The 25657-nt window shown below is 45.6% G+C and overlaps 1 protein-coding gene across 4 annotated transcripts in view; it reads left to right on the top strand.

Moving 5' to 3' along the window:
- The first annotated feature begins 1563 nt into the window (after positions 1–1563).
- The window catches only part of LOC138566675 (neuroglobin-like), a 370623-nt gene continuing 346529 nt past the window's right edge, over positions 1564–25657 (top strand). The window contains exons 1-2 of one of the 4 annotated variants that reach the window (XM_069644243.1): positions 1574–1682; positions 1967–2127. Coding sequence is in view for 2 of the 4 variants with exons in the window: in XM_069644244.1 (XP_069500345.1) it covers positions 1691–1713 (23 nt within the window). In the remaining 2 variants the exon portion in view is untranslated. Of the gene's footprint in view, positions 1714–1966; positions 2128–25657 lie in introns of all 4 variants that reach the window. The other 3 variants (XM_069644244.1, XM_069644241.1, XM_069644242.1) reach the window with 3 other exon arrangements.

Below are 25657 nucleotides of genomic sequence, written 5' to 3'. Positions count from 1 at the left end.
GGAATTGAAAATCTGCTGCTGTGTGTTGTGAAACGGTCTGTTTATTGAGGAAAGAGGCGTCCTGCCATTTCCATGGCGACACGTCATTAGCTGAAGCGCAGCGAATGTTGACACGAGATGTGCTTTGGCGTTGTGAAATGGGCGGTACGCGTCTGCTGATGACAGGCTCAGGGGCGGGGGATATGATTTAGTGCCGCAAAAGCAGGTCAGCCAGGGCGATGCGGCAAGTGATAGGATTATCACAAAATGGCGGCGCTCTACTGCCTGTTTTCGCATGTGTTTAATGGACGAAAACTCAGGTAAGGTCCATAGGAAATTTTTCTAAAATCGAGCGATTTAGGCTTAAAAACACATGGCCGACCCGTAGGGCCAATAAAATGTTTTGAACAAACCATTCCTTTAATGTCGGACAGAAGGAGTGGCCCGTTGGAGGGAGCGGGAGTTTGTAAGTAGCCAGGAAATGGCAGGGGGCATGAACTGATGTCAAAACAAATGTGAAATTGCCCGGCCATGGCTAGTGATAAAATTGCTATGTTATTTCTTATTTGTTCTACTCCCCTGTGCTACCTGAGTGACATAACTTGTTTTGTGATCAATTCTGTATCTTAGGGTAAAGAGGTTTGATTGTTAAACAAAGTACCAAAAAAATATATATTTTTTTTTTAAAAAGCTAGCATACCAGGACAAACAGGACAAACAGTGCACATTTTTCTGAGCAAAGAACAACAGAAGATCATCAGAGTATAGTTAGTATGATCTCGCAAGACCCCATAGTACTTGTTGCATTGAAAATACTGCTGGTCTTGATAACAAGGCGTCCTTAATGGCTATGCTGTGAAATGAAACCATTCTCGTCAATGGAAATCGACCAATTGATGTCTTTAACTTACTGCGTTTCTTTTTGTGTGAGAAGGAAACGTGCATTCACATGAGCCTCCCTCTGCCCCTCCCACGCGGATGTATTCGTTGGTTACGAGCCCTTCCCTATGCCACCTACCTCCACCTTTGGCTAGGCAGCCGCGCCCTCTTGCTAGAACCCCTCCCACTCGATTTTTCATCCCACGCACATAATAAACTAATGCTGTAGGGCAAGGATACGTGTTCGTTGTGAAATGACACATACTTTAACCCATTGGGGACCTGGATTCGCGTGTGTGTGCATTTGCATTCAAGGGTGTGTTTAGTTTTGTAAAAGTACCATTTTGTGATTCCTAAATGTATGGAAATCAGCCTGTTTTTGGAACGTTTATTTTAAAATATGTATTGGAATCTCATAACAAATAAAGAAATTAAACGAGACATGATCACGTAGCCGAAATGTGTGAAATAGATTTCATGGAGACTCGGTTAAAATTAAAGGTTAGTAAAATAGTCATTTAAAATGATTTCGACTATTCTCCTTCTCTTCAGGCATATTGGGGGTGGGGTGAAACTATTCAGGCCCCCTCACTTTCTGGGAGTCTGTCTCCCAGTCGGGAAGACTTTGGCTGTCTGGGAGCCATTTCTCTTAATATCCAGTTGGGCAGAAAATAAACAGACGTGTCTGTTTACTAAGGGATGGCGGGAAAGAGGCGACCTTTAGGGCCCGGGGGAGAAGGAGAGGGGAAATCTTGATACAAAACGCGACCCACCTGCCAAGGACTGAGCCAGAGAGAGCGGAGAAACGATAACGGGAGGACGCGGTAAGGAGATGAAACAAGGCTACCCTAAGAGGTAGAGAAAGGGACGGGGCACAGCACGGGGAGAAAGAGAAAAGGGAAAGATGCTTGGAATGATGTGTACAGGGAAATAGGCTGTGCGGATGAAAGGAGGGGACTTCGCAGGGGAGTAGAAGTCCTGAGCATGAGGGGTAGTAACGAAGGATTGGAAGAGGCAGCGGAGTGAAGGAGCGAGCGAGTCTGGCAGAAAAGTGAGGGAGTGTTGAATAACAACTACTTGTGTGTATGTGTATGTTCGGTTCTGGCAGACACGCGTGTTCACATGTGGTGATAAGAGGCGGCACGTGTTCCCGTTCCAGTGAGCGCCGTCGATGGGGAACGCGACCGACTAAGGGCGAGGGACTGCACCCAGCATCCAAAGCGAGCAGCAGAAGGAAGAGGCGGAGGAGAGCGGCGGGAAGCACGGGAGGTGAGACCCGGAGTACAGGGAGTGCGGCGCGAAGCACGGGAGGTGAGACCCGGAGTGCAGGGAGTGCGGAGCGAAGCATGGGAGCTGAGACCCGGAGTGCAGGGAGTGCGGCGCGAAGCATGGGAGGTGAGACCCGGAGTGCAGGGAGTGCGGCGCGAAGCATGGGAGGTGAGTCCCGGAGTACAGGGAGTGCGGCGCGAAGCATGGGAGGTGAGACCCGGAGTACAGGGAGTGCGGCGCGAAGAACGGGAGGTGAGACCCGGAGTGCAGGGAGTCTGGAGCGAAGCACGGGAGGTGAGACCCGGAGTACAGGGAGTGCGGCGCGAAGCACGGGAGGTGAGACCCGGAGTGCAGGGAGTCTGAAGCGAAGCACGGGAGGTGAGACCCGGAGTGAGACCCGGAGTGCAGGGAGTGCGGAGCGAAGCACGGGGGGTGAGATCCGGAGTGCAGGGAGTGCGGTGGGAAGAACGGGAGGTGAGACCTGGAGTGCAGGGAGCGCGGCGCGAAGCATGGGAGGTGAGACCCGGAGTGCAGGGAGTGCGGTGGGAAGAACGGGAGGTGAGACCCGGAGTGCAGGGAGCGCGGCGCGATGCATGGGAGGTGAGACCCAGAGTACAGGGAGTGCGACGCGAAGCATGAGAGGTGAGACCCAGAGTGCAGGGAGTGCAGCGGGAAGCACGGGAGGTGAGATCTGGAGTGCAGGGAGCGCGGCGCGAAGCATGGGAGGTGAGACCCGGAGTACAGGGAGTGCAGCGGGAAGCACGGGAGGTGAGACCCGGAGTGCAGGGAGTGCAGCGGGAAGCACGGGAGAAGAGACCCGGAGTGCAGGGAGCGCGGCGGGAAGCACGGGAGGTGAGACCCGGAGTGCAGGGAGTGCGGTGGGAAGAACGGGAGGTGAGACCCAGAGTGCACGGAGTGCGGCGCGAAGCATGGGAGGTGAGACCCAGAGTGCAGGGAGTGCGGTGGGAAGCACGGGAGGTGAGACATGGAGTGCAGGGAGCGCGGCGCGAAGCATGGGAGGTGAGACCCGGAGTACAGGGAGTGCGGCGGGAAGCACGGGAGGTGAGACCAGGAATGCAGGGAGTGCGGTGGGAAGAATGGGAGTTGAGACCCAGAGCGGAGTGCAGGGAGTGCGGCGGGAAGCATGGGAGGTGAGACCCGGAGTGCATGGAGTGCGGCGCGAAGCACGGGAGGTGAGACCTGGAGTGCAGGGAGTGCGGTAGGAAGGACGGGAGGTGAGACCTGGAGTGCAGGGGGCGCGAAGCACGAGAGGTTAGACCCGGAGTGCAGGGAGTGCGGCGCGAAGCACGGGAGGTGAGACCCGGAGTGCAGGGAATGCAGCGCGAAGCACGGGAGGTGAGACCTGGAGTGCAGGGAGTGCGGTAGGAAGGACGGGAGGTGAGACCTGGAGTGCAGGGGGCGCGAAGCACGAGAGGTTAGACCCGGAGTGCAGGGAGTGCGGCGCGAAGCACGGGAGGTGAGACCCGGAGTGCAGGGAATGCAGCGCGAAGCACGGGAGGTGAGACCCGGAGTGCAGGGAGCGCGGGCTACTGGGGCGCGACACGTCTGAGAGGGAAATCAGGTGGATTGAAAGGTAAGCCGAGAAACAGAGAGTCCTAGGCTGAAGAATGGAGGGCAGCGCAAGATACACGCGGCCGAGAACGTGGGACAATGGGGGCGACTGCACCACACGGAGTGTACCAAGGCGTGACATCTCTCGTGTTCTCATCCTCAGCTGCCTGAAGAAGTCGTCGCTGCTGCGGCTCCGGGCTCAGTGTCCCATCACCCAGATCCCACCCTTCCGCTCCAGTCCGGAGCCGCCGCAGGACAGTCCCCTCTACCCTCAATTCTCCCCATTGCGAGCCTGTGACTCTGTGATAATGCCCCTCACCCTATAAATAAACCTTTCCATTTCAGGGCATTAAATACATTTTTACCAACTGACAACTAACCCAGGAAAAGAGGCGCATTTCCTATAGCGTTGCACATTTTAAAAGGTGTATATCCTTTCTTCAAACCCACACAGCTGTACTTAAATATGTTCTGCCGAGTACAGTCGTCACATGCCCACTCGCAAGCGTTCCATGGCTCCACACAGTCGTTCTAGTGGTGGATACGTCTGTCGACTTAGGTCCTGAGGAGGACCGGAGTCCCGACTTGGGCAGCAAAAGCAGATCGTTTTCATGAAAGGGCAGAAAGAGATCTCTCCTGTCCGAGATCCGTGGAGGCATTTTTTTTTGTTTTGCCAGATCCGGGAAAATCCCGCCCGATGGACCAGCGAGGAAGTAGGGGAATGGCAACACCCGGCATTTACAGCTCCAATAAAACAACGAGGCGCTATAAACGCCAGTTACATTTTTTCCGTGTCTAGCCAGGACACGTGGAGTGAGATGTGCACCGGGTACTGCCCTGTACCTGTCTGTAGATTATAATGCACGAGTAACTTAAGTCAGTGCACGATTCCCTTTTCGACTCTGCACAATAGGAGTTTTCGACAGTGACACAATTTGTGGAAGTCTTTTTCGACCCATAGTAGCCTCCTTTCCACCAGAGCCTGCCCTCTCAACCCCCTGAGACTTCAGCGAGTTGCTATTGCAGTGGTGAACGTGGAAGCACGGTGCCTTGGCTTAAATAGGATGGGATGGCGGGGGAGAGCTACTTTAGGGATGGGTGGGTGATGGGAAAGTGCTGCAGGGTTGCCGTCTGTCCGCTCTCTGAAATCTTGGGGAAGTCCCTGCTCGCTCGGCCGCAGTTCCATTATCAGACAAAGTAAGGAGCGCCTCGAAACGGGCAGGCTTTAGTATTTGGAGCTTTCTAAAACGCGCCTCTGCAAAGCTATCGGGTTGGACTTTTGTCTAGGCATGGGATGGGATCCGTATTTTCCAGGCATTGCCCCAATGGTAATACTTCCATGACATAAGAAATGATATTAGTACCTGGGCATAGTATGGCATTGCCTGACACATACTGCCCCTGTAACAGCCAACACTGTTGACCTGGAAACACTTTTTACCAGGAATTCGGTGCAAGGACACACATAATGCTTATAAATCAAGGGGCTGTAGGCATGCTTGGTTTAAACATTTGTATTACACCAGAAGCTGGCGTTAATGAAGTAATTACCTTGCAGCAGGCTGGCCGGGAAGCGTGTAGCTATGCCAAAGAGCTCGCATGGAGATGTGTTTTGGGCGGCTGGAGGGGTGTGGATAGTGGGGGGAGGTAGTAGGTAGGAACTCCCATAGGGACCAGCGAAGCCATGGGCATTGAATGGATGGATACATAACCAAACCACGCCTATCCTCACATCCCATCTCACTCTTACCTTCAATTACCATGACAACAGATTTAGCTTCTAGGCAGTGCTTGCAGCCCCACCTGACAGCCAAAACAAAAAGATACTTTTACAAGTGACACAACTGATGCCCCATTTTATATGACATGCTTATCCCATTGAAGTGACACACGTTGCATGGGTGCCAAGTGTGTCATTGTTAAGTTTACGGTATTGTTCTTTGTGTGTGAATTCTTACTGAGGATGCCAGGGAGCAAACGTGATCGACGCATCTGGTAGCCCTGTCCAATTATTCCATATGTATGTTCTAAATGTGCACTTGCCCAAAGGGTTCACATGTTGCCTCACAAACTGTTCCGCTAACATTCCAAAAGTCCCTATTATGCTACCTTGGTGACAGGGATGACACTGCTAAGTGACCTCGTGATTGGCACTGCAAGCCAGTCCTGGCTTTCTAAATAACTGCGCTTTGCATTCTGGGGCTTGAAGTTCAGCTTTTCCCATTCATTATGGTGATAAGTCTCAGAAAGCGAGGCGCCAAGTGTCCTGCTTGAAACTTTACCTTAATTATTTATAGAGTGCAAACCTTGGACCCGAAGTCATTAGGGCGCTGACAAACATAAAGAAAGAACGAGAGCTGATATGAGGGAGCAGAGTGGACAAGACTGTGAAAGAGGTTAAGCCAACAGGCAGGTTTTCATTTTTTTTTAAGGATTCCAAATTAGGCTGGCACCTAAGGTCTAGGGGGAGGTCATTCCAGCCTTTAGGTGCTGAGATGTAAAATGCTCCCCTTTCGACCTTTCTAGTTTTGCACCTAGGAAGCAAAAGCAGTTTTTGGTTACTTGATCTAAGCAATCCGTTTGGACCTTGTCCACTAACAGATGTTGCAGGTAGCTAGGCATGATACCTTGTGTGCACTTCAAAGTAATAACCAGTAGACGGTAACGCACACAAGACTCCCCCGGGAGCCAATGTAAGCTTCTTCTGGCGGCAAACATAGGGTCACGATGGGAGAGCCCCATCACCACCCTCACAGCCCCATCCTGGGTGACCTGCAGTCTGCTTCCCTCTGTTTTACTAAGGCCGACCAAGAAGTTACAACAGTAGGCAATTTTTGCAATGACAATCGCCTCTGTCGATAGTCTCGGCATTTGCCTGGGTAATAAAAGGCTGTAGGTGGGCTAAAAGTTTAATGTAATACGCAGCCGATGAAACAATATTCCCCACATGGGATTTCATAGTGAGTTGCTGGTCAAGAATAACACCCAAGGTTTTAGCCTTCTTCAAAGGGATTATTATAACTTCTCCAAGATGGAAACTCTCATAAGTAGGGCCCAGCTGGGGTGGAATAGGCTGCAATCTTCCAATGGGAGCTCTGTCTTGCCCTATTCAATGCTAAATTATTCTCAATCATAAAGGGGCAGCTCGTTGGCCTCTATGTGGAGGTGGCTGTGTACGCCAGTAACAGTTGCAGCGGGAGGGTGCTTGTTAGGTTTAGTCTCAAAAGGGTTGCAAAGCGACATCTAGTGTAACCGAAAATGAATGATATGAGGGTGTGGGGAGGATGATCACGCATTGCCACTGCTTCACAAAACTCACTTTACCAACAGCATGGATTAGGGCGAACTAATATTGAAAGTGAATTTAAAGAAAGTTCAGCCTGATGCAACTGTAGCGAGCTACCTTGGTTTTTAAATATTTTCTATACTTCCATTGGACTATTTGTTTGCTGCATGTGGAGCTTGAGATATTGCGACTGTCCAATGTCAAAATTATATGTTGGAAAAGAAAAAACACAAGTACTCCACTTCTGCGCTTCAAATTATAATTGTATTCAATAAAAGTTCAAAATAATGAATTTCACTATTTTTCAATTTTTTTCCATTTGCTCCAATTAAAGTACTGGCTTCATTCAAACCAGTTAAGGATAGATTTGTAGTTTGATGGACTTTGCATTAGTGAAATGGTTCATTTGGGCTGAGCGTTTGTACCTTAACATTGGGATTTTGGACCCAGCCTAGGCACTTCTGCGACCTGCGGACTGGGGTTTGGTGAAAATAGTAGCACAGGACCTACCACTGTCACTGGGATGTCCTGCGCGAAGTGGCAACTGGGCATGATCACAGGCCATCCCTGGTGGTCACTTCAGGGGGGTGACTTGGCTCCCAGGGCTATTTGCAGCACACAGAACCTCCATGGCTATTAACAGCTGGCCACCACTCTCCCACGGACCCAGACCCAGGTACCTAATAGTGGCCCACGGAACCGCAATAGGAAAAAAGTAGCCAAGTTCAGTGCTTCGTGGTGGCTTGGTGGTGCCCGGGGCATGGCTGATTGGCGATGGCGGAGGGTAGGCCATGACCAGTGTCGCACAGACCCACAGTGGTGACAAAGTGGCAATTGGGCCGGTTCGCTGTTCCGACCCAAAAACCACTTTGGGTGGCTTGGTGGAACCTGTGGTATGACCCGGAACAGGAGCACCCCACTAAAATTTCAAAAATCGAGATCAGGCAATATCTACAATTTGGACCTGCACTGTAGGCCCAGGGTGACAACAACACACGATTTTGTGGATGAGGCATACACTGCAAGCACACACCGTGCCCACCTACAACATGCTCTTTATAAACATATGTAATGCCAATATACACAGTATAAATGTCAGCACAACAGCCACAGACAACAGGAATGAATACACACAAACCATAGATGCAGAACAAATGCAATTAAGCGCAGTTGGCCCACCCACCACTCTCCATCAATACACACACAGACAACATGCAATGATCATAGACATGGAATGACCATGTTAATGTTAATGTTAAAGTGGTCCCCTGGCACTCTGGCGGCTCTGAAAAAGGGAAAGGGGGGTTGAGTTTGTGGGAATAAGCTGGAAAAATGCAAGAGAGCGGTGATATGCTGTTGGCGGCCTCAGCCCGGTAACTCCGTTGGCTGGGCTTGGGGTGTTTTCCGGTTGGTAGTCGTTGTGTGCTGTTATGCGAGTCTATGTGTGGTTTGTTTTTTTGTTGCAGTTAGTGAAGTTTGTGCGTATTGTTGTGGGCTTGTGGTTGTGTTTGGTTAGAGTTTGAGAGGTGTATGCAGAGGGTGAGATTGTTAGTGGCTTGGTTAATTGGCATTGCTGTCTGGAAGCGAGGCGCTAAACTTCCGTATTCTCTTCAGGTGGGGTGCACAAGCATCTCAGCGTCTCCGTCCAGATCTGGGACCATCTGACACTTACAGTCCCTGTCACACATGGCGTCCACTCACATTCATAACCTTGCCCAGGATCGGCACTGGCCACCTACGTAACACCTGTCTGTGTGTGGGGCAGGCAGTCGTTTGTGCGTCCCTTCAAATCTGGCCCAGAGAGCATTCCCAGTACAGTCGGTGCACGGTATCGGTCAGGCAAGCCTACTCCATCCATATGTGGCAGAGGTCGGTATTCGTCACCTTATTCAGTTGCTCATGCAGGCTACGGCCCCCAGCCCCTTCAAGGTGTGGTACATGCCAACGCCTGCAATTACGTCCAGTGGTGGCACCTGCCTTCATTCACAACTCAATCCAGTCTATGCACATGCCAGTGTCCACAACTTAGTTCAAGTGTGGCAAGTGCTAACATTCATACAATAGAGTGATGCTGAATACACTTCCTCATATACTACACCGCACTAAAACAAGAACAATGAACACAAACAAGCGCTCCTACACACCAACAACCAATGCCACCACACCTTCTAACATATATAATACAGTCACACGCTTCAACATCCTCACTCACACATAGACCCACACATATTCAACACAAGTACGATCTTAATACATGTAAGTATTATGCACAGAGCAGGCAAGATGGATTTATAAGCCAATACCTAATACACACATACATTTATGTTTGGAAAGCTTGTAAGCATGGATCAGACACTCGAAACGTGCATATATATGAACACCAAAGGGACACATAATTCATGCACATGTAACACACATGTGACATGCAATACACACGTACATTAAAGGCAGAGTGCATGTAAGCAGAGGCCACACATATGGAATATGAAATATGCACAGGATACATTATTCATGCACGCATAACAGACATACGCACAGACAACACAAAAATGTACCTAATTTATGGACAAAGCGTTCAAAATCATGGGCCACATGCGTGTAATATGTAATACGAACATACAAATTATACTCAGATACAATGCAGAATATGTATTTTCGTGATACATGTAATGGACACTGACTGCAATACACACATACATGATGTTCAGAATGAATTGCTATTTCGTGTGATGGATTTTATTTGTATTTTGAAATTGGTTCATTTGGATGAGTGTTCATACCATAGCATTTGTAGACTTCACCTTTTTATATGTTGTAACATTAACACTTTAAAAAAATGTGTTTTGTTTCCACTGCTATATGCATATAGTAATATATATTGTAGTTGTAACATTAACACTTTAAAAAAAATGTGTTGTGTTTCCACGGCTATATGCATATAGTAATATATATTGTAGTGCCACTGTAGCAATGCTACATTTGAGGTTTAATGGCACTTAAAAGAGGGAAATACTCTGCTGGCCATCTCCAAGGTTACCCCCTAAACTGAATCTGTTGGCTGCATCCATGACCATCTGTCTGGCTTCAGAGCAGCCAGAGACCCGGAAACTGCTCTTGTGAAAACACGTGAAGATCTGCTCTCTAACCTCGACTCCAGCTCTCCCCCTGCCCTCATCCTCCTTGACCTCTCCTCTGCATTCGACACGGTCAATCACACCAGCCTGATCAACTGACTCCCGGTGAACTTGGGCATCACGGTTCAGGCCCTGGCGTGGCTGACATCCTTCCTCCTGGACTGTCCCTCCCAGGTCAAACTTGGGTCCTTTCTCTCCTCCACCTCCCTCTCCACATTAAGTGCCCCCCAGGGCTCTACCCTCTCACCTTACCACTTCAATGGCTACCTCTCCCCTTTGGCCCACCTGATCTCCACCTTCTCTTCTAACTTTCAGTGTTATGCGGGTGACACTCGGTTCTATTTCAGGGTGCCCTCAGACTCATCTCCTCCCTCGCTCATTCCTGCCTGCCTTTCCGCGATTCAGGATTGGTGCACCTCCAATTATCTTTGTCTTAATGTCAGTAAGACTGAGATCCTTCTCATTGGGACTCCTGCTCCCGCTTTCCCTCTCTCACTCTGGCCACCGTCCACCCTCACCTTCCTATGAGGTAAAAAACCTTAGTGTCATCTTTGACTCCACTCGCTCCTTCTCTCCTCACATCAGATACCTTGCCAAAAAGGTCCACTTCCAGCTGCACCTCCTCAGAGGTATTCTACCTTTTCTCACTTTCCCCCAGAAGCTCACTGTCTCTAGAGCTCTGGTTCTTTCCAGGCTGGACTACTGCAACAGCCTCTTTCGCAATCTGCCTACCTCTACACTTCTCCCCTTGCAACTAATCCAGAACAGGACGGCAAGACTTATCCTTGGCCTCAAGCCCAAGGACCATATCTCTCCAGCCCTGAAATCTCTTCAATGGCACTCAGTGGCTGCAAGAATCAAGTACAAGACCCTCTGCATCGCTCACAAGGCTTTCTGGAACCAGGCCCCTCACTACATCCAACTCTCTCTCCCGAAATATCTTCCTTCTAGAGACCTTCACTCAGCTACCTCCAACTGTTAGGGTCAAACGCTTCTTGACGCAGCAAGTTGGGGGTATATCTCTCTCCTCTGCAGTTGCCTCCCTCTGGAACGGCCTCACTGTCCACCTCAGACTTGAGATGGAACACCAGTTCCAGAAGCAGCTCTAGGCTTTCATTTTCTTCTCTGCCTTCTCTCTCTTGCTCCCTTATTTGTTACCCCTCTGCGGCTCTGACTGTTTTTGCTTGGTTCCCTCAGAGTCTCACTGAGTACCAGGCTCTTCCATGACCAGTCCTCCTTTGCACTGCCTCCTGGACTGTCGCGCACTTAGGGGCCATAATTGTAACGTCTACAGCCCCCTTGCCTCCTTGCACTTAGAGCTGCGCCTCCCTGGACGCACTTACGCAGAACCATGCTGCTCTGATCGCATCCCTCCCCTGCACTTCTAATGTTGCACTTGCACGATACGAATGACACAAGCCCTAGTAGGATCGTTTGTCTTGTCCTCCGGATATTGCCCCCACACTCCTCTTGTCTGTCGCGCCTAGAAACACTTGTGTACAGGCACGTTATGAATGCCTTACATCATAAATAAGAGAACATTTTCCCGGTAACATTTGACGCAGTCCATGTCAATTCATCAAACGTGGCAAAAATGTCTGCCCACATCGAAACAGACATGTCAAATATGGAATCCTTTTACGAAGGTTGTCATGCAACAAAACAATGAAAAACGAACGCACACATTTGCAAATTACAAATTTACTTGCACTCGTGTGTGTGTGTTTCACTCTCCCTCCCTCTCCAACACTACTAAATAATATGCATACACATGGATACATAAATAAAATGCTCACATTCTGGCAATGACTGCGGAAACAGTAATGCATGCGCAAACACTAACATATTCACATGCTGGATATCGATGGGCATTCCCCTGGATACTGATCACAGTAACTTTCCGGATTGCTGCGGATGTTGCCACATTTATAGATAAATCTGATCATGCTGGTGGATATGGATTAGCTGCCCAAATACTTCTGAACATGGCTAAGCATGTCCAAACACTCACACGCAGGCATCAACCAACTAAATACCTCAGGACATGCCCTGAAAGCTCTGCAAACATGCACACACACATAGACAGTGATAATCGGGATAACTCTGAACATGACCGCAGATACACACTCTCCATCCAATTACCTGCATATACGACTGCAGATATGTATCACACACCCACACGCGCACACACACCCCTACACACCCACCCCGAACCAGAAACATGGATGTACCTGTGGATACGAATGATGTATGCACAATTAAACACATAATCAATCGGATACGTTGAAACATGCACATGGATATGGGTTATGCATGCACAAACATACACACACAAACCATAGCTGTCCTGATGCCTCCAAACATGCCCACGGATAAGGCATGCACAACCACACACACAAACACTCAGCATTGGGAAACACATGCACTCCTCAGACCTCCCCCTCTCTATCCTCTCTCCTGGAGTGATCACTTTCACCTTTCCTCCCATCTCTCCCTCTCTACCCCTCAGGCCAAGCCAACTCCTGTACTGCCACCTACCTTCTCGGTATTATAACCCATGAAGCGGGTGTCAGTTGAGGCTTTCGCCACCACTTTTTTAAAAAAATTTTTTATTAAGTGTATTTGGTTTATTACAAACCTTTCACAATCAGTAAAACATTTCATTTTACAAAGAGATCTGTCACAACGAGTCAACATCGAGCAAATATATGGCCACGGTCAACTTACAAAAACTAGAAAGTCCAGGATAGGCTAAACTAAATCTACGAGGTCGTTCACTTTCAGGTGGTTACTTAAAATAAGTTTTGTCTCTCAGAAAAATCATAAGAATAAAATTGAATTATTAATTCACAATAAAATGTTCAATAAAATGTACAACAACACTGCACGGTGCGTCCTTTTAACCATTCAGTTCACAATTTACGATGCATATCCTTCATCGATATGGTCTAGCCTTTTTAGGGTGTTTTCTAGAAATTTGACCGTTGCGAAATTTATTTTTGGAGATTGGCAGGCGTAAATTTTACTCCACCATTTCTCTGCATCTAGGCCACATAAGTCAGTGATATTACTATTTAAGTACAAATTTCGCAGGTCTCTCAGTTCCGTGCAAAATAACACTAAGTGGTTTAATGATTCTTCACTTCTTTTGCACAATCTGCACTTTGTGCATATTTTTTCTTTAGTATATCTTGCCTTTGTTGTTTTGTTTTGCAAAGTATTTAATCTAAAGCGTAATAACAGATCTCTTTGTTTGGGATTCGGAAACTTTCTCAGATAGTCTGGTATGATAGTCATCACTCCACAATTGGATTTCAGCAGTTTGTGGGTTTTTGACCGAGCTCTTTCCATTTCAGTGTTCGACCAGTCCTCAGCCCAAAGTGCTCTTTTTCTAGCTGTTGGATTTTCTACTAATGTTTGGGATTTGAGGGCGAATTCTGTCAGAGTTTGTTCATTTTCTCGTTTCCAATCTTCTACCACTTTTTCTACGTAGTTGTTGGATTTCCCAAATAATTCAAATTGGGGCGGCATCAGATTATTCATTGTGTTTCTATACAACATTAGTTTATTATAGCGGATGTGTATATATAACGATGTCAGGCCCAATTCGTGTCAAATTACCGTCATTGGAGTTGCTTTCGGTATCGGTAAGATTTTTTTCCAGAACAACCCTTCTAGCGTGGTCCAAAACCTCTCTGGGATATTCATACAGGTTTCTGCTCCGTATATCAACGTCGGAATTACTTTGAGTCTGTAAAATGTTATCGCTGGTCGAAGGGAAAATTTACCATATCTTTTATTGATAATGATAGCTTGGGCTGTTAGCTGTTTTGTTTTTACCTTTAACATCCTTTTCCAGGGCTCTTCATTTTTTATTCCACTTACTTGTATTCCCAGGTATCTCATTTCGTCACATGGTTTTATCCAGGTTTCGTTAACTTTCCATTCTTCATTTTTAGTCTTTTTCCATCTTTTGTCACCGAATATTAATATTTTGGTTTTATCTGCATTTATTTCTAGATCATTGTTTTTTATATATTTTTCAACCTGATTTAGAGCTCTTTGTAGACCGATTTGTGTATGATCTAAGATTGTCAGGTCGTCTGCATAGAGCAGATGGTTGACCGGTCTGCAGTTTAATCTCGGTGGAAAAGTCCTGCTATTTCCGAAGCAGTGTTGTAAGTCTTCGATGTAGAAGCAGAAAAAAGTAGCTGCTAACGGGCATCCTTGTTTCAGGCCTTTTGTGTTTTTTATCTCCTTGGATAGGTTACCGCCTTGATCTAATTTAACTCTCATTGAGGTTTTGGCATACAGTTCTTTGATGGCTTTCAAGAGATCTGTAGGGCAGCCTTTAGAGGCCAGTTTTTCCCAAAGGCGGCTTCTTTTCACGCTATCAAATGCTTGCCGTAAATCAATGCTGGCTATATACAGTTTTTGTTTATTTGTATAGGCTCTTCTTTTCATCACTCCTAGAATTAGGAGATTTAAATTACATCCCACATTTTCAACAAAGCCTGATTGTCTTTTGTCATATATATTTGAATCCTTGATCCACGTTTTCAATTGTTTTAACAAGAGGGTGGCAAAGATTTTCCCAACACAATCTAGTAGGGCAATTGGCCGATAGTTTTTAGGGTCCATCCTGTTACCTTTTTTGAAGATTGGGACGATAATGGCCGACTTCCATGATTTTGGTATTTGACCCTGTTTCACAATCCTCTTAAAGAGTCTTTCGCAGAAAGTTGCCCATTTTTCTGGGTCTTCTTTTAACACTGCATTCGATAAACCATCAGGCCCTGGTGCTCTTGAAGAGCTTGCTCTCGAGATTAGGGTCTTTATCTCCTCCTTATCGAAATGGATTTCCCAGGGACAAGGTTTTTCTTCTTTAGCATTATTTTCCATATCCGATGTTTCTGGCTCATTAAACAATTTTGCGAAATGCTATGTCCAAACGTTTTCTGATATTGGATTCATGAGCGCCGCTGATGATTGTTTGTCATTTAGCAGGTCCCATAATGTCCTGCTATTTGCATTGGATATTGCTTTCTGCATGACTTCTGCATCTTGTTGTAGCAATTGTGATTTATGGGCTTTCTGCCAATTTTTGTATTTTTGTTTTCTTTTTTGCAACATTTCTTTCGTGCCTTTGATCTTTCCATTTTTTAATGCACGTAGATCTTTTCTTAGTAGTCTCTTTTCTGTCGCTACTACTGGATCATGTACATGTAATTTTTTAGTTCTTGATTTTATGTATTTTCCAGAGCTTTGTCTAAATATCTGTAGTGATGTATCATATTCTACAGACATTTTTTCTTTAGATTGCCACTTTTCTAGATTTTCTAATATAGTGTCAAAATCACTTTTTTTCAACCATAAGCGATTTAGGCCATGTTCTAGCTCAATTTTTACATCCCATATTTGCTTTATTCGGGTTTCCCAATGTAGAAATTCTGCGATAATTGGTTCGTGATCGCTGTAGTTTGAAGGTGATATCCTGAAACTTTGCATTTTCGCTAGTAATCGTTCACAAACAAACATATAATCAAGAGTGTTGCTTACAATGCCATTTGACCAGGTCTTTGCTGACGGTATATCTCCATTCGTGTTCCCATTTAATCTGTGCAATCTCCTTGCTTCCATTTCTTCATTCCATACTTTCCCACGTTTGCATTTTTGGTCATTTTTTTGATTTGTGTCACTTTGGGTCACTTTATTTTCTTCAAAACAATCTGCGTTGAGGTCACCGCAGATGATGATATTTAGTTTTTTGTATGCTTCTATTTTTTCATCCAAACATTCCGTTATTTGGTCTATGAAGCATTGACTTTCGATGTTTAAGGGATTCCAGTAGACATTTAATATTAACATTATTTGCTTGACTTTTGGAGCTTCCAGCTGGAAATGTATGACTGTTGCCTGTATATACGGGTTAATATTCATAGATTCGATTACTTTTATTCCTGACCCGTTTTTAATTAGTGTTAAAAGACCTGCAGATGGTCTTCCAAACGCACTTCCTTTGGCGGGGTTACATAACACAATGAATCCTTCCTTAAATGGGGCAATTTCTAGCCAAGATTCTTGTATACATATTATATCTAGCTCATTTAAGGATGGATTAAAATCATTAAAGAGAAAGAGGTGGCGGTGACCTCTGGTGTTCCAGCTTCCTATTTTCCATCGGTCAGTGTATACTTTTTTGGATGGCTACAATTTTGGTTTAGTAGCAAGAAAGCCAGCTAGCCAATTCTAATATTTCGGGTCCTCTTTTGTTATTTGTTGGGGGTTCATTGATTCACCCATTTTTTGGGTTCTTCTTATGGTTATTTTTATTTTATCTAAATGCTCTTTTTCGTGCCTTTGGATTTGTTCCTCATTTCCATTTCCCTTTGGTATTCTGTTTAGTGGTTCTGTGGTTAATTCTGTTGTGTTTTTACTTCCACCTGAATCACTCTGATCATACTGGTAGTTCTCTCTCTGATTTGACTTTCTATTTTCAATTTTCGATTTAATATGATGTGTTTCTTCGTCTTCGGAGAATTTTCTCTCGAAAAGCACAGTTTTGTTTTTTTCGCTGGTTCCTGGTTTTTCATTGGTGTTTTGGTAATCTACTGGTTCTGAGATTTTAAAGCCCAGTACTCTAAAGTTCTCATGTGCCTCTAGCATAATGGTGGCAAGTATCACCGAGTTCGTCACAATTTCTACCAGGTCGACACGCGCTTCTTCAGGGAAGCTTACTGTCAGTATTTCTTCTGATTTTATTGTTTTCAATTGTGGAATGTATTGTAGAAGTTTCATTACCGCTGATCTATTTAGTATCAGTCCATCAGAATTTCTTGCTATTTTTCCGAGTGTTACAACCGTATTTTTTGGTGGTTTTGGTTTTTGCTTCATCCATTTATGCTTTGGGCCGGTAGTTCTAGAGTTTCCTTGTTTGACACTCAAAGGCCAAGTCTCCTTTCTTGTTTCGCTTTGTTGTACGTTGTTCAGGTTGGGAGGTTGTACTTTTTTTTGTGAAGAGCATTCATTCATTTCTTTTGATTCGGAGTATTTCGCTGTGCATTTTTTTAATTTTTCACTTAGGGTTAAAAAATCTTCTTTATTCACCACCCTAGGATCAATGCATACTACTTCGGCTTCATATATATTAAAATTCATTATCACTTTTTCCTGTGTTTCATTTGTTTGTACATTTCCGTCGTCGTAAACAGAGCAATCTAGGAGTTCTTGTATACTTCCATCCTGTGAACTGTCGTCTTCTGAAGATACAGAGACCATTTGGGTCTTTTCTAAGGTCAGCTGGGAGTGGGTCTCTACTAGTTTGCTACATGGTATGGTACTGAGCAGCTCATCTTCTACTGTGTCTTTTACGTTTCGCAAGAAACTCCTTGACCCGCATGTCTTCTTCTTTTCTTTACTATTCACATTTTTTGTTTTGCATGTACTTTTTTGACCTTTCTTTTGTGTATTGTTTGTTTTTACTACTTCTGGCTTCTTATTTGCATTAGGATCAAATATTGGAAAAGCACTTGTTGCCACTTTTTCTACATTTTTTGATAGTTTTTCGGCAAACTCGGATGTAATATTTTGGCTCCTTTCATTTTCGATCTGTATTTGTTTCGGGGGTAATCTTACGCTCAGGGGCATAGTGTCATGTACTTCTTGGTCTCCATGTTCTTCGGACTGTGTTAGTTCGGGTCCGAACACAGATGGAGCACGGTAGACTTCTCTTTGCTCTTCATGTGTGCACGCTCGCACGGATCCCAATTTTAAGTCAGTCCTTTTTGGTTGGGGGGCTAAAGTTGTAATGATTTCTCGAATCCCTTCTAAAAAATGATGTTTATCGGTTTTCGCGTCTTGCAATAAATCAATCAATGTTTTTAGAACCACTCCATCCATTTCTTTCTCTCGGCTTCGCTTTTCTTTGATATGGTCCATGACTGATTCCACATAGATCAGTTTGCTGTTCATTAGGGCAATCATTGTCGATTGATCTCGTTGATTTTCATTTAAAGTTTCATATAGTTTTAGAAAAGGAGCCATAGTTATCGATACAGATGCTATGATTGCTTCCTGTGCCTCTTTTAGCCACCTAATCTCATTTGTTGTTCCATAAGTGATGCCATTTTTTCGTCTTTGTAAGGTTTTTCCTTTCTTCATGTTTCTCTCATTTGAACTGTATTCTGATGAGGATGAAGAGTTTTCCTCTGATGACGTCGTTTCTTTTGTGCCTTTTTTTGTGTGTGGTAAAAATGTTTTAATTTGATCTTGTAGTGCTTTTATTTCTGAGGCACGTTGTTTATTTATCTCTCTCTCTTCAAAAGGCTTTTGTCTGTGATTATCTGGTTCAGACGTGATTGTGGTTATGCTGTCGCTAGTCAGGGGTACTTTGTTAGCTGTATTTGAAGGATCGCTCAGAATGTTTTTGGCAGAGTTTTTGAGAGAATTTTTCTCCGGTGAGTGAATTCGTGGGCGTTTGGAGGCCCAGGACTCATTTTGTACTTTTTCTTCACTTTGTTTTGCTGTACTTTCTTTCCGACTTGTTTCATATAGACTTTCCTCTGCGTTAATGCTCATAGCATTAGATTTCCCTGCAGGTGAATTTACTTTCTGTGTGTCTATAATCTCCGCTGTATTTGTTAATAAGTCATCATCTGTTATTTCGGAAGTCACATTTCTTGTAAGTGGGGTGTCTTTTTCCTTTAGCACAGTTTTTGAATTGGAGCCTTGATGAGCATTTTTGATCAGTTGGATTTTGCCACTATTTGCAGTTTTGCTCATTTCCAGAGGGGCAGGTTTCCCATTGAAATGCCATCTTAGAGTGCCGATCTCAGATGTAGAATAACATCTTTTTTTTGTCTGTTTCTTCAAGTTTTGTAAACCATAGGATTCCAAACCTTTCTCTTGGTCATCATCTGCACCAGTATTCATGGAGATTTTTTATACTGGTGTTTTTTTTTGGAACTTCAACATGTATTTTGGGCACTTTATTTTTGGTCATTTCATTTGCAAGTGTTGGGGTAAAGGTAACTGCCTGATTTCTCTCGGGGACCAGTTGTTGAGCCATGGCATGCTTGCCACAGAGGCCCGACTGCCTCGGCCTTTCCGTGGGAGCATACTCTTCGGCTTGACTTTCCACATCTCCAGGCAACCGAGGGTTAACTCTGTTCTCTGTGCGCGCTGCACGCGGAGTCAACTCAGACTCCCGGCAGTCTCCGCCCACAATAGGGAGCGAATCTCCCAGCTCCTCGCCTTCGCGGGGCCCGGCACTCACTCCCTCCGAGCCGCCCGCCCCCGCCCGCCTAGAGGTCGCGGCGGAGCTCGGAGCCCCAGCACCCGCTCCACACCTCGATTCCCCCCATCCGCGGCACACCGCATGGAGGCTGCCCTCGCCAGCGTCCGCCATCGACTCAGCGTGCACAGGCGGCTCCTGCACCTCCCCCATCCCGCCTCCCTCACACCACCCATCACGCTGGACGCTCCGGACACCAGCCACATCCACAACGACCGCTCGCACTCCGTCGCGGAGGGGGCCAGAATCACGGCGGCAACCACACGCCTCTTCAAGACCCAGCGCCGACCCCCCAGACGCCGCACATGCGCCCAGCAGCGGCGAGGAACAGTCACCTGGCGAGATGGGTGAGAATATTTCATTTAAGAGTGTCTTACTTGTCGACTTACATGTTTTATTGGAGCATAGGTCTGCTGGCAATTTTTTGCATTGCTTTCCAATGTTTTTTACAGCTATCTTTGAATTAGCTGAAATGGATGTAGTGACTAATGATGAGTTAAAGGGCTGCTTTTCAGCCAGGTCGTCTAGTGCACGTACCTTGCTCCGTGTTCTTGGATGCAATTCTCCTGATGTTTCGGGGTCCATTTGTTCACACATCGGCGAACAATCGGCAAACACTCTGCTACGCTCCGCGTCTGTGGGTGGTTCTTATGGGTTCCAGTTGTAGAAACAAAGAACAGACTCCAGAACAGACTCCAGCAGAGAGTATGGGTAGCAGGGTTTCTCCTTCTCCTTCTTCACTGCCAAACACTCGGCAAACACTCCGCTACGCTCCACGTCTGTGGGTGGTTCTTATGGGTTCCAGTTGTAGAAACAAAGAACAGACTCCAGCAGAGAGTATGGGTAACAGGGTTTCTCCTTCTCCTTCTTCACTGCCAAACACTCGGCAAACACTCCGCTACGCTCCGCGTCTGTGGGTGGTTCTTATGGGTTCCAGTTGTAGAAACAAAGAACAGACTCCAGAACAGACTCCAGCAGAGAGTATGAGAGTATGGGTAACAGGAATTCTCCTTCTCCTTCTTCACTGCCAAACACTCGGCAAACACTCCGCTACGCTCCGCCTCTGTGGGTGGTTCTTATGGGTTCTAGTTGTAGAAACAAAGAACAGACTCCAGAACAGACTCCAGCAGAGAGTATGGGTAACAGGGTTTCTCCTTCTCCTTCTTCACTGCCAAACACTCGGCAAACGCTACGCTACGCTCCGCGTCTGTGGGTGGTTCTTATGGGTTCCAGTTGTAGAAACAAAGAACAGACTCCAGAACAGACTCCAGCAGAGAGTATGGGTAACAGGGTTTCTCCTTCTCCTTCTTCACTGCAAAAACACTCGGCAAACACTCCGCCACCACTTTCTCTCCCCCCTCTCCTCCTCTAGCTGACTCACAACCTGACACAGCCCTTTCCATGCTCCACTCTTCTATCTCTGATACTCTTGATGTTCTTGCCCCTGTCATGAGGATCCGCTTGAAGCCCAAAGCCAAGTGCAACTCCTGGTATGACTCTGACCTCATCACCCTTAAACAGAAGTGCAGGGTGGCTGAGAGGAAATGGCTAGTTTCTTGCACATCCTTTGACACACTGGCCTGCTCCAAAGGCAATACCGGCTCTGTCCGCACTAAGAAGAGAGCCCACATCCAAGCCTGCATCTCTGCGGCATCTAACAACTTGGTCGAACTCTTTAAAATCTGTAAGGAGCTGGCCAATCCTACTGCAGTCTCTACCTCTCCTGTCCCTTCCCAGGCCCTCTGCACGGCCCTGGCTACTCATTTCATCTCTAAAACCCAGGACATCCTGTCCACCATCTCGGCCTCTCCTCCTAGTCCCTCTACTCTCTCATCTACCTCCACCCCCCCTGTTGCCACCTCTCCTCTCTCTCTTTCTCTTCCTTTCCTCTGTTCTCCCATGACAAGGTTTCTAGACAAGTCTGATCTATGAAAGTCTCGTCAAAACAGGTTCGTCCCTCTTCTTCTAAAACCATCAAGGACCACATTGACACCTTCGCTGCTGCCCTGGCTGACTTCTGCAACCAATCCTTCACCACTGGAGCCGTCACTTCCCCCCTGAAGCACTCTCTTGTGCACCCTCTTCTCAAGAAACCCCCAGCCGACCCCTCCTGCCCGGCTAACTATCACTTGATCTCCATCACTCCTTTCCTGGGCAAACTCCTGTAAAAGCTGCCCATCTCCCAGCTTACTCTTCACACTGAATCTGTTGGTTGTCTCCATGACCATCAGTCTGGCTTCAGAGCCAGAAGCACAGAAACTGCTCGTCTGAACATCCATGAAGACCTGTTCTCTAACCTTGATTCTAATCTCCCCTCTATCCTCATCTTACTCTTTCTATTCTGCCTTTGACATGGTCAACCATGCCATCCCGCTCAATCGTCTCGATGATGACCTGGGTATCACCGATCAGGCCCTGGCCTGGCTGACCTTGTTCCTCTTTGATCGACCATCCCTGGTCCAACTTGGGTTCTTCCTTTCCTATATCTCACTCTCTACCTGTGGTGTTCCCCAGGGGTCTAACCTTTCTCCCTGGCTGTTCAACCAATACCTGGCACCTCTCGCCCACTGCATTGCCGCTTTCTGCTCTAGCTTTCAGTGCTATGCGGATGACACTGAGCTCGTTTTCAGGCTCCCCTCTGCCACCTCTTCTCCTTCTCTCATCTCTGACTGTCTGTCTGCTATCCAGGAGTGGTGTGCTGCCAACAACCTCTGCCTTAATGCCAGTAAGACAGAGATTCGACTCATCGGCACTACTGCACCCTACTTTCCTGTCACTCTCTGGCCGGCCTCCCTTGGCACTCTTCCTGCTCCCACCTGTGAGGCTAAGAATCTCTTCGACTCCACACTCTCCTTTTCTCCTCACATCTCTGACGTCTCTAAGAAGTCAAACTTACAACTGCACCTCCTCAGAGGTATTCTTGTTTTCTCTTCTTCCCCCAGATGCTCACTGTCTCTAGAGCTCTAGTTCTCTCTAGGCTGTACTACTGCAACATCCTCTTTCTAAACCTGCCTGCTTCTACTCTCTGCCCTCTGCAAATCATACAGGACAGGACTGCAAGACTTGTCCTTGGCCTCAAGCCCAGGGATCGTATCTCTCCAGCACTGACATCTCTGCATTGGCTCCCAGTGGCTGCAAGGATTAAGTTCAAAACCCTCTGCATTGCCCACAATTCCTTCTGGGGCCTGGATCCTCAATAACTCAAACTCTCGCTTTGTAAATACCTTCCTACACGACCTCTTTGCTCCTCCACCACCAACTCCCTCAGGGTCAGTCGCTTCTCCAAGCAACAAGTTGGTGGTAGATCTCTTTCTTCTGCTGGGGCCTCCCTCTTGAACAGCCTCCGTGCCTCTCTGAAACTCTAGGAGAGCCATCTCCGGTTCAGGAAGCACCTCAAGACCTTCCTCTTTGCTTCTGCCTTCTCTCTTCCTCTCCCCGGCTGATTGCCTGTCTGATACTGCACTGGTCACCTGCCTACCATTTGATTTCGGTCCAGCTCCCTACCCACCCAGTTGCACACCCACACTGCCTCCCGGCAACCGTTGCACTTGGGTCTGTATCTGTAACCCTACAGTCCCCTTACCTGCACTTTTGGCCACCTGCTGTCTGCACTTACCCTTGCACCTGCCACCTGCTGACCACACTTCTTGTTACTGTTTTGATCCCATGTACAGCACTGCCCCTTCCCCTTTCCCCTGGCGCCCATCCCCCTCCGCTGCATTTGCGCAATCTCAATGTCACTTGGCCTATTAAGAGCGTTGTCTCTGTCCTCCCTCTGTTCCTCCTTCCTTGCATCGTCGCGCCTTGAAACACTTGTGTATTGGCGCGTTACAAATGCCATATATCATATCTTATCATACACATGCTCAAAGGTGCAGAAACACATGCACTCAAGAACACAGACACATAAACATTCGCATGTCATGTTATGTGCACTTCTAATGCGCAACGTACACCCGAAGGCATCTTGGTGCTGCAAAGCATTCGGGCCCATGCAGCATACACAAACATGCTTCTGTGGTAAACATAAAACATACCCAGGTACAGCATTAGTAAACACATACACTCAACTTTGTAAGACAGAGGTACAAACACATACACACAAGGCAAAAGCAGTGATGTTTTTAAAAGAGCGTTCTTTTCTACCTATAAAATTTAAAAAACAATGAATGTTGAGATTGTCAATGTTAAGATACAAACCCTCAATCCAAATGAACTATTTGAATAATGCAAAGGCCACTCCATTACAAATCAATCCTGAACTCACGCTACACCACTTCTACACAAGACTTGATGTAATATTAGGTGAGTTTATGTTTAATTTGTAGTTGGGTGGGATGTTTATTGGGGAAATAATTTTTTGGAATAAGGGGTTTTACTTACAAATTGGCATTCTCAACGTGTGTGGACTTTTCTTTTGTTGCTGGGACTTTAGCATTACTAGTCTCACTATATGTAAACTTTACCTTTTATGTAGTAGGTCGAAATTGCAACTTTATTTTTTAATAGTTACATTTGCTATCTATACAGCCTTGATGTCTTTAAATATGGGAAATGCCAGCATTATGTTTTAACCTGTTATTAAACATAAAACTAACTTCATAACATTAAACCACCATTAAAACTAATATCGCTGAAGCCTTAAGGCTTCCTCTTTTTTGGATTTTTGCTTTTGTGTGTTAATAGTATTTTTGTGTTACTTTTTATACTGATGTTGTGTGAGCTTGTTTGTACTTGGCAATGACATATCTATTTTAGTTGTTGGTGCTTAGTATGCTACGAAGTTGTTAGTAAACATGTATGTGGTTGTTAGTGATGAAAGGATTTGTGGGTGTGTGTCATGAGGTGATTGTGTGTGAATGGCTTGAGGCCATTTAACAGAAGGTGTGTTTGTAGGAGAATGTTTAGAGATATTTTAATATAAGGTTTGGTGGGGGTTGTGATTTTTTAGGTTATGGAATATAAGATTTATTTTCATTTTATTTATTTACATTTTTACCTTAGTAGGTTTTTAGAATGTATTTTGTTTGCTGTGTACGCTGCTTTGTTGCTGGTGTACACCACACATGTTTAATTTGATGGTATTACTTTTTTCATTAGCATTTATGAGGGTGGGTTAAGGTTCCAACAATTATGGTTTTAATGTTGCTTTTTTTCTCTTTTTATTGTTTAAAGCACAGTACTAGCTAGACACCACCGAAGCGATGTACAGAGTTTGAGTAGCCAGCCTTTGGTCTGGCATCTTTTAATAGTGGAGCAGTCATGAACGCTGATATGTGCACCCATTGGGATTAGTTATTGGTTGGATATTGTTGAAAAAGCCATGATTTGAAAGATTTGCGAAACTTGAGAATTGTGGTGGGGGCATGCAGTACAGATTCACAGTTTGTCATGAATAGTTTTAAAACTGGTTTTATGTGTAGTAGCAGATTAAACCTCAATATTGGCAATCCAAATATTTGTAGACTTCTACATTTTAGAGATAGTATCATCCACCTTTTATTTAAAAAATCTCCACTTCCCCTTTTTTATTTCATTTTTCACATGCATGTGTTTATACATATAAGTTCACAAGTGTTTGTGACTTGACCAGTGTTAGTGGATTTGCTGTTTGTGTATGATGCGTCACATATTATACAGTGTTTACTTAGGATAGTGGTACATATTGTATTTATGATTACTGCACCAATCCGATTGTTTTGTATGCCGTTACCACAAGTCCTCTTGTGATCCTTCTGCGCTTACTGTTATTTATTGTGCAATTACATGTATCGACTTTCAATGTGTAGTGTTTTGTATGCCATCAATTGAAGGACTCATTTATGCATGTAGGTTGTCAAGTTTGTAGTATAGCTTCTCCCTCATGAAGAAACTTTTTTTAACGTTTGCTTGTTACACATGTATCTTTCAATAATGTATGTGTAGTTAGTACTGTAATACCGTTTTTATTACTTTACAGTTTTGTTCTGCTACATTTCTGGAATTGATAGTGAGTCAATAGCATATAAATGAGTTAATATTCAATCCACATTTGTTTTTTTGCTTACATATTTTAATGAACTTACATTTTGTTAGTGGAAGAATTATTAGAAGCCCAGGTTTTCTGACGTTTGGCTGCAGATTTAGGAATCCCTTCTGTTCCTAGTTTGAACCTAAATGAAGGATGATGTGCGTTGTCCGAGGCTTGAGCAATCAATAATGTTTGTATTTCCAAATGTTCACAAGAGGTCAATGTGATTGTATGGT

Source organism: Ambystoma mexicanum, chromosome 2p, assembly GCF_040938575.1.
Source record: "Ambystoma mexicanum isolate Mex_15411 chromosome 2p, UKY_AmexF1_1, whole genome shotgun sequence".
NCBI classification, from domain to species: domain Eukaryota; kingdom Metazoa; phylum Chordata; class Amphibia; order Caudata; family Ambystomatidae; genus Ambystoma; species Ambystoma mexicanum.
Note: the sequence above shows the minus strand (reverse complement) of the source record. Positions and strands in the feature narration are given on the sequence as shown.